Here is a 16,086-nt window from a genome sequence, read left to right as displayed (position 1 = left end):
TACGTTGAGAGCGGTGGGGAGCATATTCATAGTGACATGAACAAACGGTCTTCAGTCACTGCTGCTGACACGTAGAGCGGCATTTAGAGAGAAGACCAGGGCAGGCCACATGCCATTTCAAACAGAGAAGTGAAAGTGAAGATAGGGGGAAACTGACAGCTGAGAGCTACTTAGTAATTAAAATTTAAAAACTGGAAATTAATTGATTAGCTACTGGGGAGAGGCAGATTCCTGAGTGATACTGGTTTAATCACCTGAGTTGATGGGGGTTCCATTTATATGGTCAGAGACCGGAAGAGGAACAGAACACATTGTGCCAGAAGGATGGAGTTGGTCCCTTAGGAATGGCTAAGAACACGGGCTTGGAAGTCAGACTGGGTTTGTATCCAGCATTGCCTTTTCTGTCAAACTGGTCGGCTAATATGGAGTACATACTATGCTTTATGACCTTGGGCAAATGACTATCTGTGTGACCATCTGAGCCTCAATGTCTTCCTCGTTTGAATAAAAGATGGTACCTAGTACATATTATTGTTTGAAGAGTAAAATTACTTTGCAAGTGCTTACCCCATTTTAAACACTCTGGTGGTGTGGTGGTAACTGCTAAGTCAACTGTGGACTAAAATGAGACTGGACAGTATTCAAAGGTCAGAGATGTTCAGCCACAGTCTGATGAAGGCTAGATTTGAGGTGTTCTTACAGAATTAAACACATGGGACACAGAGGGACAATCTCAGTTGGGATGGAAGTGGGGGGGGGGTAGGGAAGCAGCTTGATATGAACCATTGGAACCATGTTTTAAACCAGTTTTTTATGTCAGGGTACAGAGAGAAAGTTGCAGGGGAGGTGGGGGGGGCAATCAGGGGAGGTTTAGCCCCTTACTTCGCCAGTGTAAAGCAGACACCCCACTTTCCTTAATAGCAGGGGCAGCCAGATTAAGACCTTTAAAGGTCCTAAACTTCAGAAACAATGAGGGTATGCCATCCCCCACCTTATGTAATGCAAAATAAAGCAATACTAAATTGTAAAATAAGTTTAACAAAGTCCAATAAAGTTTTTATTTTCTCATAACTTTGATATTAATTTGAAATAACAAAATTTTTTTGAAAATTAGGGAGCAGTATCCCTGTTTGCTTGACTGTACTCTAAGTTGGGTTGTTGCTAGGAAACCCATGATTACTCAAGACTTAAGTGAACCGTACTCGGGAGTACTGAATTACACACAAGCATAAATCACATCAGCAGGTCGAGTAAGCCCAGGATCATACTTGAAAGCCGGCGAGTGTTTTGACTCATCAGACCTCATGGTGTCCTCTCATTCCACATAAGTCATCTGGTGTTTCATCACCAGGAATGGGCCTGTCCCTCAGGATTGCAGATTGACAGCCTGGCTTTGAGGTCAGCAGTATGGTCTAGGAATTCATCCGAGGCACCTTTACCTGGTTGGAGCTACCGAGAGAAGGCTTGTGCTTGTTGTAGGCCCCTGTGGCCCTGCCGGATGTTTACTCTCTAGACTGGTCTAGCAAGGTACTCGTGAAGTAAAAGCTTCTCTTATCCATCAAGGATCCTGCCAAAGAATGGCCATGGACCTGGTTATGGCTGCTATTGATGTTCTGGACCAAGCTGTGAACCAGCACATGTTTTTATCCATTACAAGTCCTTTTCCTTTTTTTACATTCACGCAAGAGTGTTCAGTAACAGGAGTCATGCTTTTGAGCTCTGCAGACTGATGGTGGGTACCAGGCTTATCAACGAGAGCTGCTGCTCGTTTCTTTTCTCCTTTCGTGGTGTTCTATCCATCCTGTTACCTAGGAGCCCAAATCAGGCAGCCTTCTCAGTGGCATCCTAATCACTGCTGAGTGATTCAAGCCACACACAAGCTGTCTCCTCAGGTGAAGAATAGTGACCAAGAAACAGTGTGTGTGCCCAGCTGTGAAGAGACACTGTCCACGCCCCTGGAAGGTGGGGATTCTTCTCCCCCTTTGACAGATCAGACTGAGGCTTAGAAAAGTTAGGGACTTGCCCATAGTTACTCAGTAAGAGGCAAAACAGAGAAATAAACCAGGCCTTGAGAGTTCTTTTTTCAGTTAGACCCCGTGGTCTCTTGGCATAAAGTTTTAGGCACCAAGATAACTGGGGACTGCTTAAGGACATGCTGTCAAACTACCCATCACCAACGAAGGAAGAGAAGTAATCCCCTGGCACCTTATCAGGTAAGAGGGTGAACATTTGGTTAAAACCGTTTGTTTCCAGAAGAGTGGCAACCCTAAAGGATTTTCTTCCTCACCAGCTTTAAATGCGGTAGCAGGACACATCTGCTGCCTCAGTTACAGGCTTGCCAGACCAGCGCTATGTGAGGAGCGGGCACTGGGAAAAACGGAGAGGTATTTCAGAAAAGCATGGACTCCTAACATGGGAAATAACTCCCACAGCTTGTAAAGCACCTGCTGATCCTTGTAACTCTGCTGCATTGGTTGGAGCCAGTAGTCCATTTTTCCAGATGTGAGAAATGGACTGAGTTTAGGGCCACAGCTTCCTTAGGAAGGCTGACCTGAAGAGCTGGCGTGTTGCAGTGTAAGAACTTACCTGTTGCATCATCACAAGTCTGCGGTAAGTGTACGGATGTTCTGCATGAGACTGTTTCCCAGCTGACCCACCGTGACACCTAGCTTTTGTCTCCTGTGAGGCAGACCACACACTCCTGTATAGAAACCAACAGGGAGCAGGGAGAGAAACAGCTAAGCATGCATGGGACCAGAGTTCATCAAGCTGCACCTTGTTATCCCTCAAGGAGTCTGGGTTTACTTACAAGTGCTTCCAGAATCACATGTTCAGTTACAGCCTGGGTCTCAGAGGTTAAGAACCTCCACTTTAGATTTTACAAGAAGCCAGAAAACAACCTAATTTATTAGACTTCCCCTATAAAAAAAATTCTTTCCTTCTGTATTCTGTCAGAGGATGAATGACAGTAAAAGGCAAACAGCCTGGCTCTAACCATCAGGAGAAGTTGGACTAGAGTCTGACTACCTGGCTTTGAAGCCCAGCTCCACTTTCAACTGTGTGCCCTTGGGCAAGCTGCTTAACTTCTCCAGGCCTCATTTCCCCCACAGGGGCAGTAATACTACTTAATTAAGATTAAATGAGGTCTAGAAGGGACAGCTTTAAGAACTGAAAAATGTGCATATTGTCTACCACTGTGTATATCAAGTGCCATTCTTTGTATGCACTGGTATCTTCTGAGTGTGCAAGCTCTTCAGAGGTAGCCGGCCCAAAAACTGTAGATTCACTGTGTTGCCACCGGGCCCTGCCTGACCTGGAGGGAGGCTCTACCCGTGCTATCAGGTACCATGAAAAATAAAACTTAAGAGGCTTTATCTAAACTGTCATTGTCACAGAAGAACGCCACACATAACGTTACAGGGATGTTTATTAAGCAGTCATGCATACTAAAATTACATGGTCTCACCACTTTGACGTAGAAAATGCACTAGAAAAATAAACTTTTGGTCAAAACAAATACTGAAGTAGATGAATCCACCACCACATGTCCGTATACTCAAAGCTAACCTGAATCTCAGTTTGAAGTGAGGAATGGGACCAGTGGCTGAAATGGTGCCCCCATCTGGTCAGAAAATTAGCCCGCCTCCCACCCTGGCAGAGTGGGATCAGGGGCTCTTGGCCCGGCGTTGACCACCGGATGTGCCAAGAGGTGGAGGCATATCCACAGAATCCCCAAGCAGCAGCTGACTTTCTAACCAACTGAACGTGCCACCCAGTGAGACCAAAGGAGAAGCAGCGAACTGGCCAACAGTAAGTTCATCACTAGCCTCTCCCTCCACGAGTCACACTGGGCCTTCCTGCGGAGCGAGCTGTCTGTTGAGGAGTATTTGACACTGTCGATGCCTGTCGCTTACATTTCAAGCAAACCAGTCTGAGTCGGGAAAGCATAAAGGAATTTACTTTCGATTTACAAAATTAACAGATCCCAATGCTGAGAGACCTCACCAGACGGGCCTCTTTCCCAAACAGTTGAGAGGTTTCTGTTTGGTGTCTCCGCATATCCACAGAACAGCCACACTTGCGTTCAGTACCTTTGCTAACACTTCACTTCCTCAATGAAAGAAGGGACTTCAAAGGAAAACCTTAAAAGCTAAAAACTTTAAGATGAAGTATTATAATAATGCCACAACAATGCCCCAGCTTTTGCCTACGCAAGTGAAAAAGTAATCCCATGACCTGAGAATCCGGTGGCATTTAAAGAAACTGCCCACCCAGGAAGAATTCAGAAAGGCTCAGTATCTCACGGGAATTTGGGGAAAATACCCCTTACTGTCCTCTCAGTCTGGCAAAAATGTAGTTTACGAGCTGAAGTGTTTGCAAACCTCTAAGGACAAGTGGCTCCTTGTGAAAGCGAGATGAAGTATGGGGAAGCTAAAGCCACTTCTGACCCAAGCAAATAAGCCTGGGAGAGGAGGCCAGAGTCGCACAGTTGTTTCTGTACGTTTCTTCCGGCCTCTCCCTGTGAAGGTAGAACAGAATTCCAGGAAGAGGCACAATTTTCCAGATTCTGTGTAAGAGAAGGGGAAGAAAACCCTCATATTACCTAAGCTTACAGATTCATTTGGGAGCTTCAGATGTCAATTCATTCAGGCCTACATTTCCTATAAAATAATCCAGATCTGGGGGGAAAAGAAAAAAGGCTTCTAAAAGGTAGAGTATAATGTCCCTGTGGCTGTAAAGCCAAATGATGCCTAAAACAGAGGGTTCAGAGCTCAGAGTGGGGCTCCCTTTTATCCTGTGATTCAGGGCCTCATCCAGGGCCACGTAGCAGTGTAAAGCCAGAACTCAGGTCTCCTGATAGACTCCTTTCCCCATGTACCCACAGTACCCTGAATTTAGGGAAAAGTTACTTTGCAGACGTTTGTGAAATGGGCCAGAACTTCTCCGTGAAAGAAAACACTCCCAGTTCTCCCGATGCTCACTTGTTTGCCCCATCAGCGGCCCCCGCTCCTGAGTCAGGCTCACCGTGTGCTCCCCTGGTCCTTCCCCCATCCCGCTGGGGCAGCTCTCTACAGACGCCTGGTGGGGCCGCACAGAAACTGCCTTGATTTTCACCCAGGGAGGTCCTGCTTTCACAGCTTGGTTCAGACTTCCTGAGGTGTCCAAACTATTTGATCTCTCTTTGGAACCAAAATAAAGCACAGCAGCTTAGAAGGGACAAGTCTCGGCTCTGACTCCTTGCAGAAGCTGAATGAAACCGCTCCTTGGGCCCACTGCAAAGCCCTAGGAAATGGGTAACATCCCGGTCTTGGAGATCCTGGTCTAGGTGAGCTTCCATACTTGTAAGCTTTTAAAGTCAAATGGACACGGGCAAAACTGGCCAGGAACACAGTGCGGCATGTAAACCGGGGTTGGCGGGGCTGAACAGTTCATCTCTCCCTCTCTCTAGCTTGGGGGGGGGTGGTTTTGTTTTTTAATCTCTCTTTCCTCTCTGAGGTCTAAGAACGCCTCTAACCAATTCCCACATCCAAGCAATTGGGATCTAAACCTACTTTAGCCATCCTGCTTGTGCTGTTGAGATCTTCTCAGCAGTGCTGGTCACACTGTCCTTGGCAGATGGAACTGGAGGCTGCCAGGGGTCTGCATGCTGGCATTCCCAGCTCTGCCAGGTCCCTAGAGGATCCAGGGTTAGTATCCACGGCGACGAGCCTTCCCTGGGGTTGGCACTAATGAGGTGAATCATTTTCACCATCAACTTCTCCAGGCATTTTAAACAGTGCCGTGAAGATGAAGAGATTAACAACAGACTGGCCTTTGTGTTTCAGAGCACCGTCCTCTTCCTAACTGAGCTGCTGTCCCTTTGCCTGGTGGTCTCATAAATGCACGGAGAAGGTACTTAGACAACACATAGTACTTGTTGCTTTTTAACGCCATAATTTTCAAGGAATGAATATGAAAGGAAATAGGTCAAAAGCCACCAGATGAACCACCTAAGTCGGTGGTTGGGCTAAGGCTGAAGTTTTGACAGGAAGGGTCTAAAGTGCTGAAACGCAGAACTAACATTTGGTCTCGCTGGCTGAAGTCTGTCCGCCCACACCAGAGAGAGAAATGCAAGTGTATCTGGGAGGGCGGGGGCCCCAGAAGTGTCCAGCGATAACCCACTCTTGCATTCGTTTCCAGACACCAAAATTTAAGAATCCCAAATAATTTAGCTATTCCCTGCTGCCAGGTTTCCAGTGTACCACCAGAGCCTCAGGGATAGAAGGAATTCACAGAACGCTGGTCATCTAACCTGCCCTTTTCCAGTTTAACCCTCCCTACAAAAAAGGAAGTTGGTTATCGCCAGGTCCCAAGAATATACATACTACTTTCCTTAAAGTCAGGGCCAGATGGTGTCACGTGCCTCTTGGAAAGGCCCAGGTGTATCACAAAAAAGCAGGATCCAACCACTTGCCTCTAGAGAGCCATTTTTCTAGACAGAAAACCAGTGTCTAGCATTCAATTACTAAACCAAATCCCAGAACATCAGCAGCCAAGGCCCTAGGTGTCCTTTCATCCAGCCTCATTTTACAGATGAGAAAGGTGAGGCCCACAGAGGCCCAGGTCTTGTCCTCAGTCACACCTCTGGGGCTGGAGCCCTGGTCTCTTCACGTGCCTCTAGGATCCTGTACGATTCTATTGAGAACCAGGGCTAAGGCTTTATGGGTTTGGAAAAACTTCAGTTTCTATTGCAGGAGTCTGCCAATGAATCCCAGAGGTGCTTTGAAGTCTCTGGCTCCCAAATTTGATCAGGAAGTGCTGCTTATGTCCTGATGCTCCCATGATTCAGTTAAGGTGCTTTCCAAACCCAGTGTGGCGGCTGGGGCCTGGGCCTCAAACTAGAAATTTCCTGATGAGCAACACAAGTCTGTAGTTAGGGTTCAGGTGAAAGACACAAACTCCCGAAGTCTCCTGTGTGGCCACCTTGTAGGCTTGGCCAGGTTCTTTCATAGGAGTGTGCTGACTGGCCGGTCAGGTGGTTTTCTCCTGGAATGTGTGACTTTGGTCCTGATTTTTCTTGTTTCAAGATCTCTAAGAACCAGATACAGCTTCCAGATTAATGGTTGCAAACTGGGATTCCAAATGTTTGGGAATCACTGGGGACATTTTCCATGTCTTCCACGGATTAATTCAAGTCACCAAGGGCTTACCCTGTGGCTCACCCTCTGAGCTCTACAGGCTGCAATTTCGTTACAAGCAGCAAGACCAACTCCTTGGCACCTCAAACTCTCCTTGCGCCTCTCCAAAGAAAAAGGAAAGCATTTAAAGATGGTGGCACTCACAGGGGACTAGCTAATAGCAGGAATAGAGCTGTGATTTCACGGCCCGCAGGGAATCATCACACTGCGCATCTGAGGTCAGCCCCTCAGGTGGCAGGGCCTGGCCCAGGATGCTGTCGCAGACAGGGACAGTTTGGCAGAACTCTCTCACGAAGTCCTCCTCCGAGGCCAGCAGCACTGCGTTCCAGGCAGTGATGTCGAGCTCTCCAGCCGTGCCCCCGTACTCCTTGGGGAGAATGCTTCTGGGAAGGCTTGTGTGGAGAGAGTTCAGGTCAGACCCATGGAGGAAAAACTAAAGGGGAAATGGAAACACATGTGTCCTCAGGTTAATCAGTCACCCGCAGGCCAGGTAGGTGCTCAAACATCTGCTGAATGAATAAAGGAACGGCTGCTGGCAAGTGGCCCCTTCCAGTTCCTCGAAAAGCTTGAAGATCCTTCATCCCCTTCCTTATGTCCCACGCTCTGTTGGCTGGTCCTTCAAACCATATCCAGGATCCAACCACTCTGCGGCCCGCCTCGTGGAACCCTGCCACCACCGCTTCTCCCCTGGGTTCCCACGACAGCCTCAGCCCTGGTCTCCCTGCTCGCAGCCTGTTCTGCAGTCTCAGCTCTTCTCGGTGCCAGTCAGATCATGCCAGTCCTTTCTGGGCGGGCTGCCAGTGCTCCCACCTCATGCACACTGGAGGCCGAAGTCCGCACGCTGGCCCCCAGGGCCTGTCGCGGTCTGGCCCCTGCTGCTCCTCTGCCGCCCCTCCGCCCCCTCCCCCTTCCGTCTGCCGCTGCTCCTGCATGCCGGATGTGCTCCCGCCTCAGGGCAGTGCTGCTGCTGGTCCTCAGAGATCTGTAAGTTCCCTCCTTCACCTCTGCCAAGCCTTTGCTCAAAGGCCAGCTTCTCAGCGACGCCATCCCTAACCCCCCTACTGAATGCTACAACTCCTTGCCCCTGTTCTGTACTGGCCCCTTTCTCCGCTTAATTTTTCTCCACAGCACTTATCACATCTTAATACTAGATAATATACATCCACTATCCGTGTCTCTCTCTAGAATGTAAGCTCCCCCGGGGTGGGGGGGGGAGCAGAAATTTTGGTCTATATTGTTCATCCAGAACATACTTGTACACAGTAGTTGATCGATAGATATTTCTGAATGAATGAATGAACATATGAAGGACGAAATGAACAAGATTATGGACCACAAATAATGTCATTTCACAGATACGAAAGGCCTGTTCCAAAGGCTGCTTTGGCTTTAAAAGCAGGTTCTGAACAGGATCTCCAGGTATGAAGATAGGTTCAAACCCAGACAGGGATGCCACTAAATTAGCAATTCTCAAACCTGACTGTGCGTCAGAATCACCTAAGATTTTAAAAGCAGAGAGGCTCCTACGCTCCAGCCCTGAACCGGAGTTAAAAATCTTCAGGGAAAGGGCCTGGAAATCTGGATTTTATTTTGTTTTATTTTTGTAAAGATTTTCTTTTTAAGTAATCTCTATACCCAACATGGGGCTCAAACTTACAACCCTGAGATCAAGAGTGGCACGATCCAGCGACTGAGCCAGCCAGGTGCCCCCTTTCTGTAGTTTAAATTCCTTCCCTTGCAACCTTGAGATTCTCTATCTCTGTTTCCTCTTTGTATAAGACTAAAAAATTCAAGACCCAGTCTTTGGAGGGACCACACTGTTCCTAGGCCTAGGGAAGAAGGAGAAAAATACCACCCATCCCAGGCAATCACAGTACTAGCAAAGGTTGAGAAGTGGCTCTTCTAAGGTCAGAGAGGAAGACCATCTTTCAAAGTGCCATCTATCCTTTCTTAAATAACACGCAAGCTAAAACTCACTTATCTTATAAGCCTTGAGGTATTCCACAAACTTGGTACAGCAAGACAACAAATTAGGTAAATAGAAGGGCTTAAAACAGCATTTTTAAACCCCAAGGAGCTGTAGTAAGAAATCACCGTAACTTTTTAACTACCTGCCCAATACTACCCTTCTCCCTGTCCTCTCACACACGAAATACAATGTTGGTTCGCAGTGCCCAGGCCAGGATATTAAAGAGTCTAAATGACTACACAGCATGTTAACGCTTATGAGAGCTGCCTGCTCTGCTCTCTCCTCTGTCAAATATTATATCCTATTAATTTTATCTTCTTTTCACAGAAAGGATTGTTCATTTACTTTATCTGTAACTCTGTAGTTTCCAAATTATCCCACAGCAAAAACAATAAACTAAGAGAAGTTTACTGATGTCACAAATAAGGGAGCAAAAAAAAAAAGGATCAAGTCAACAGAATCATCACTTACTCTGTTTGCTATTTTCTCCTTCAGAAATGGTTTTATGATGGCAAAAATGCCTTTAAATATTCGAGGTTCATTCACTACATGGACTGCTTTTATCCGAATGGGGAAGCCATCCTGTGGGGGAAGGGAAGGAGATGTTAGAACATCTGTCCACAGCCTGCCTCCCTCTAAATCTTCTTTAGGCCCCCAAATCAGTTTGGTCTGATTCTCATGGCCTCCTCAAAGACAGCCCAAGTGGGGGCTACCCAGGAAGACGAGCCTCAGAGAAAGAGCTTTCTTGGGGCCTAGACTTAGGCCAACAATTGGAGAGCTGCTCTTCTTGTAGCAAAACCAAACCAAACCAAACCAAACGAAAAACAGAGCCTGAGTGGATGGATCTAGCAAACATCAGACCCTCGGGGTCGGTGTTGCCAAACGGTATTTCTCAGGACAGGTATGAGGTGTGATGCAAAAAAGGTTCCACGGTAGGTAAAGAAGTTTGAGAATAGCACACTGTGTAGTCACACGGGTTTCCTGAACCGCAGGACCGTCGTGTGCAAAGGTTTGCAGTCACATTCCCAAGAAAGAGACATGCTATACCACATTCCCCGAACTTACGTAACTCTGGAAATCTCTCCCCCCAGATCACCTCGGAAGACTAGAAAACACTGATCCAAACTCCTTATCCTGATACTTGAATCTACGCATTACTTAGCAGGGGCATCGAAAGAAGAGTAGAAGCTAAGAGAAGCCAGAGTACTGGCTCCACATTTCTGATTATGACCAAATGTGACGCTGATGTTTAAAGAATCAGCCTGGCGCCCAGTAGGGGCTCACACGCACTGTGGGGTCCACAGGGGAAACTCTGTATCTCTGCCCACAGCTCACGAGACAGCGCCCACAGGCTGGTCAGAGGGAATGAAGAGCCAAAACTGTCAGAGCCATAAGACTCAGGCCCGGCTAACCCTGCGAGGGCTGTGTCCCCATCCATCAAAAAGGAGAAGTAATTCGTGCTCACTTCAACAGCACGTGTACTAAAAAGAAAAAGTAATTTTTGCCTTGTCTATCTCAGAGGAGTCCCTGTAGGACTGAACGAGTTATAATGACTGTAAAAGCACTTTGTAAACCATTGAACATTGTGCACATATGGGAGGAACTTTCTGGTTCCCTGCACTTGTGGGTTTTTTTTGTTTTTTGTTTTTTTGGTGGGCAGCAAAGCAAGGTTTATGGAGCAATAGCAAAATGATAGTACAAAGCTCCTAAGAGGGAGGGGACCCGAGAGGGTTGCCCCACACTTGTGTTCTAAAACACAGAACACGGGGCGCCTGGGTGGTGCAGTTGGTTGAGCACCTGACTCTTGATTTCAGCTCAGGTCAGGATCTCAGGGTTGTGAGACTGAGCCCTGCGTGGGGCTCTGAACTGGGGGTGGAGTCTGCCTGAGATTGTCTCTCTCCCTCTGCCCCAACCCCATGCACATGTGCACGGGCGCACTCTCTCTAAAAATAAAAAATAATAAAAAATAAAACACATAACACATGAGATGTGAAAGCATCTGTCCAAAACAGTCCCAACAGGCTCCCCATCCCCAGGTCCCAAAGGGCAGGACAGGCTCTAGCGCGTCAGACAGAAACACAAAGTTTCATTTGTTAGAACTGCTCCTCTGTCTTCTGGAGGGGGAAAAAAAAAAAAAAAGAAAAAACATGCAGAAAGCATTTCTCTGGTTGTTTGGGCTCTTGCCCTAGAGCTGATCTTGCCCAGACTGAACGGGCCTCAGAAACTACTGGAGAACCCGACAAGAATGAGTGGTAAATAGGACACTTACATTTCTTCCCATAACGCTTTTGCATCTTTTGGATTGTAGGAAAAGTGGGGTTTGTGTATCATGTCGGTGAACAGACAAAGCTCCCTGGCGAAAGCCCAAACCGCCACGGAACAGGCACACGACAAATGGGGGCCATACCTGAAGGATGCCAATCACCTTTTTGGCTATAAAAGGGCCAAAGTGAGATGCTTTTGATAAGCTCACGCCTTTGTAGTCTGCAAGAATTACAATTCCATTCACCTGGGTTTCTTCAGACTGAATGAGTTTTTCTAATGTCAAGTATATGGCTCGGATGTTTTCGGTAATTGGATAGTTGCTCGGTATCCATCTGTCTGAGGTCATAAGAAATGGAGAGAATGTTACAGAGACGGATACAAACAAGTCATCACAGGCTAAGATTTATCTCCTTACTAGAACTCTTGCTTAAAAATGGAAAGAAAGATGGGGGGCGCCTGGGTAGCGCAGTCGTTAAAGCGTCTGCCTTCGGCTCAGGGCGTGATCCCGGCGTTCCGGGATCGAGTCCCACATCGGGCTCTTCTGCTGGGAGCCTGCTTCTTCCTCTCTCACTCGCTTGCTGTGTTCCCTCTCTCGCTGGCTGTCTCTCTGTCACATAAATAAATAAAATCTTTAAAAAAAAAAAAAAAAGGAAAGAAAGATATTCTACTGGCATGACTCTATTTAGGTTAGTAAATGGGACACCTGAGCAGCAGCTGATGTTAATTCCAAAGGCAGCAGCACATTCTGAAATGGAAATGCAACTGAGTGCTGAAGTTAAAAGCCTGAGCTCTGAAGTCAGACACACCGGGGGGTCTGATTCCTCCTCGCTGTGTGAGTTACCTCCTCACTCTGAGCCCGCATCTCTTCAGAAGTAGAATGGGATAGTGATACTGACCCCGATGGACATCTGTGCCGTCTGCCGACAGACGTGTGCCCAGATTTTCATACCACTGCCCTGAGCCACCTCCTCCCATGCTAGCCTTGCGGTTTGGGTGCCACTGACCTGCCTCTTGGCTGCAGAGGTGGGCGTGGTCAGTGAAGGTCTTACATCCTCCTGGCCACAGTGTCAGATCACACAGAGCCAAGGGGACTCAATTCTGCGACTGTGGCTCTTTGGAAAGAAAAGATCCCTCTTCCCTCTTGTAGTGGTGAGGCTGGGAGCCTGAGACTCTGGGGCCCCAGGAGGCAAGAGCTGGCATGAGAATGAAGCATGTGCCGAGGAAGGCAGAGATGGAGACCACTTTCCAGTGCTGTGCTTTGCACCTCGTCCCCTTTCCGGGCCGGTTGCTCCCTTAGTATTCCCCGTGTATTTAAGGAGTACCTCCTTTCTCTGGGAGGAAGATGGAAATGACAACTTTTGACTGTTAACTGCTATTCTCAAGAATACCAACACCTGGGTGTCCTTTTCTTATGAAGATAAAACTCCACGTGACTGCCACCACCAAGGGGATATGTAACGTGCAAAATTCCCATGAACAAAATCTTTGTCCAGAAGCTGTGCCAGCTTGCTGTTGAACGTTGCTGCCAAATAGACCTGCTTCTACGTACCGGATGTCATCCTTTTCAATAACGTATGTCCCCAAAGAGGCAAAGCTAATATCCATTTGAGAACAAAACCTTCTCAGTAGGCCTTGCCCTGAAGAGTTGCGTCGGTGGGGAGGGTCTAGCTCTGCTCCAGACACACAGGGAAGAAATTCATCTCACAAGCAAAGGGTTGAAATCGCGCAAGCAAAGGGTTGAAACCACACAAGCAAAGAGGTGACACCAGTGTGCTAATCTGTTTTGTAACATCCTTAGGAGTTGAGTACAGAGGAGTAGCAGAAAAACCCCGCTGACTGGGCCCTAGGTCTCCTCGTGCCCTAAAATCTCCACTGCATTGCTTATTCTAAAATAACCCTAATTTTGGAAAGGGCCTAAAACAGCAGGTAAAGCAGTTAACACTGTGCCTGGTACACAGTAAAGGCTCAAGAGGATGGTTTAGTCTCCAAAAAGGATTTGGTGGTAAATGACCAAAGCAATGGCGATGTGGCCTTAAAGGCAGAGGAAAGTGCAGGGAGGTCTCCACCCCCCGTGAGGCATCCCTTCAAGAGGACTAAGTATGAGTGAGTAGAAGAGGGCTGCCGGCAGGCATGTTCTCCTGCTCCCGGCTTGGCTGGGAGAACACTGCAATCTTACTTTCAAATTTTGTCTCTGCTGTGGTGTGACAGAGAATGTTAAGGCCGTGGGGGGTGGGGACCAGTGGACAACGGTGCCCCTAATTAAAACCACTGCCAGGGAAATGTAAGATGTCCTGATTACCATCAGTAAGTGCTGAGGTCGAAAAGTGAATCTAAAGTGAATCAATGGCTTAACAAAGTAGAGGAAAGGAGGGAAAGGAGGAAGAGGCACATGGCGGACAGCCACCTTTCCAGTCCTGCGCAGCCCCCACTGATGCCTGCCTCACCTACTCACAAAGGAGGGATGAGGCAGGCCTGCTTGTACCCTATCCCCAGAGCAGCTTTCTCAGCCTACCAGATTCTCAACACTAGAAATCAGGAATTCGGAATGAGGAACTTGGCTGGGTGGCCCAGGAAGCCTGGGCGCTAAGGGGTAGGAGACCTCGCCAGGGGCACAGAGGCAGCAAAAGCCGGTCTACAGGAAGAAGAGTGAAGAAGACAGGCACAGCACAGAAGAAATGTGTGGCCCAGAGAGATACACAGATTGACAGAGGCACGGAGAATGGCTGGCTTAGTTCCTAATGATGAGGGAATGGACAGGGTTCTGGTTCTGGGGCCCAGGGCCCCGAGAAAGCGGCTACACTTTCAGCTCGCTGGTTCTGCGGCATGCTCCTGTTTCGTTAGACTAGCTCCTCCCTTTTTTCCTAAGCCCGGCTGAGTAGCTTTTTGTCATTTGTCATCAAAAGAGCTTTGACTAAACCGGGAGAAGGTGAAGAGGAAAAGGCGAGGGAGAGAGGGTGCGGGGCACGCAGGCACCTGCCGACCTTCCCGGGCAGTACCTGGGCGCATGCAGAGGATATGGCAGCCCCGGGGGTCGGTGTGGGGCAGCACGGTGAGGAATCCAGAGGCGAGGACATCCTTCAAGGCCGAGGGCTTCAGGTTGTTGAAGACCTCGGGCCAGCTTCTCCTGCAGCTGTGGTAGTTGACCAGGAGCTGCAGGGCCCGGTCGTAATCGAACTTGCGGGCTCGGAGGAAGCGCAGCAGGAAGGCATCGTCCAGGGAGGTGCTCAGGTTCGGGCACTCCTTCCGCACCATGTCACGGAGGGCCTGCACGTCTCGAAGTCTCCATTCCGGCTTCTCCTGCAGCTCCTCCCTGGCTTTGGTGACCAGGTCTTCCGTCAGCGAGCACACGTAGCCGGGAGGCTCAGCCGGCGGCGGCAGCTCATTTTCCGAGAGTGAGGCCACAGAGGGGCAGAGCCGAGCCGAGTGAACGGAGCCCGGCACCGCTCATCTCAGGGCAGCACTGTGGCGGGGGGGGGTTCTCGGCTGAAATGAAGTGGCTTGACCCTGTGCCCAGAGCGGGGGTTCTCGGCTGAAATGAAGTGGCTTGGAACCCTGTGCCCAGGTCCCACCCCAGACTGAGTGGAGGGAAGGTCCCCACCGAGGCCCCCAGGTAGCCGCAGCAGGACACACACACTCCTAACCCAACGCCATGGCCTTGCTTACAGATGTACAAATGGTTGCTCGACCTACTCGTAATTCTAGAAACGTGAACTAAAACAACTCTGAAAGTCAGATTGGCAAAAACACAAAATGGGTACCGAGATACTTGCTGTGGGTCAGAGAATAAACTGGCCTAGCCTCTTAGGGGGCAGTTTGTCGATATCTATCAAAATTTAAAACCACACACCCTTTGGCTCAGCATCCTGTTTCGAGGACATATACTTGTATGTGTGTGCAAAATATACACAAGGATGATCACTTCAAATACTGATTATAAGGGGAAAAGACAGGAAATACTTTAACTGCATACCAGATGGAGACTGGTTAAATAATATCATCCTAAGAATGGGATACTATTCACTCACGAAAAGGAATTAGGCAGGTTTTTATGAACTGACACACTAAGGAAAAGAAAGCAAGTTGCACAACAGCGTGCATAAAATAACCTTTTATATTTTTAAAAATATATACCTATACACTGACTGCACCTAAAATTTCCGTAAAGAAATACAAGAAAACTGTTACCAGTGGTTCCCTCTAGGGAAGAGTACTGGACAACTGGACATTTAAGGAGGAAGAGAGACTTTTTTATTGTACTGTTTGACTTTTCCACCATATACACATGCGACATATCATGATGGCTAAGAAACTGGGCCGACAGGCTCTCCCTCGGGGATGGAGCATAACTGATGGACGGCCCCAGGTGCTGTCCCTCTGGATCTTCCATCAGTGGATGCCACACTTCCCACAGACTGTCCCCAACGACTGAGTGGAATATGGGCCTCCTCTAACAGGCAACTTTGCCTGGAGGTTCGGCTTCAACCTTCTGTGGAACTGCCCTGCAGTCCAGGACTCCCTGCCCAAACCTCCTTCCTGGGGGCTGGACTCCTGTCGTTGTCTGAAGGCTCTCCCTGACTGCTGCACCTCCCCTCCCTTTTATGCTTCACAGGTGCTCCCTCCAATTTCCCGCATGCCTCATCTTATCCTCATCCTGGTGTCTGCTTCTTGGAAGAT

At 48.3% G+C, this 16,086-nt stretch overlaps 1 protein-coding gene across 1 annotated transcript; it reads right to left on the bottom strand.

Moving 5' to 3' along the window:
* Positions 1 to 3,409: 3,409 nt before the first annotated feature.
* TTPAL (alpha tocopherol transfer protein like) lies at positions 3,410 to 15,063 on the bottom strand. The gene is made up of 5 exons (XM_008698245.1): positions 15,054 to 15,063; positions 14,409 to 14,855; positions 11,555 to 11,748; positions 9,619 to 9,729; positions 3,410 to 7,611 (listed from the first exon to the last, which is right to left on the bottom strand). Exons 1-5 carry the CDS (start codon positions 15,061 to 15,063, stop codon positions 7,333 to 7,335), a joined length of 1,041 nt encoding a protein of 346 aa, XP_008696467.1. The 3' UTR covers positions 3,410 to 7,332.
* Between the last annotated feature and the right edge of the window lie 1,023 nt (positions 15,064 to 16,086).

The sequence above is a fragment of the Ursus maritimus genome, unplaced genomic scaffold, assembly GCF_017311325.1.
Source record: "Ursus maritimus isolate PB19 unplaced genomic scaffold, ASM1731132v1 scaffold_22, whole genome shotgun sequence".
NCBI lineage: Eukaryota > Metazoa > Chordata > Mammalia > Carnivora > Ursidae > Ursus > Ursus maritimus.
This window is presented reverse-complemented; position numbering and strand designations above follow the sequence as displayed.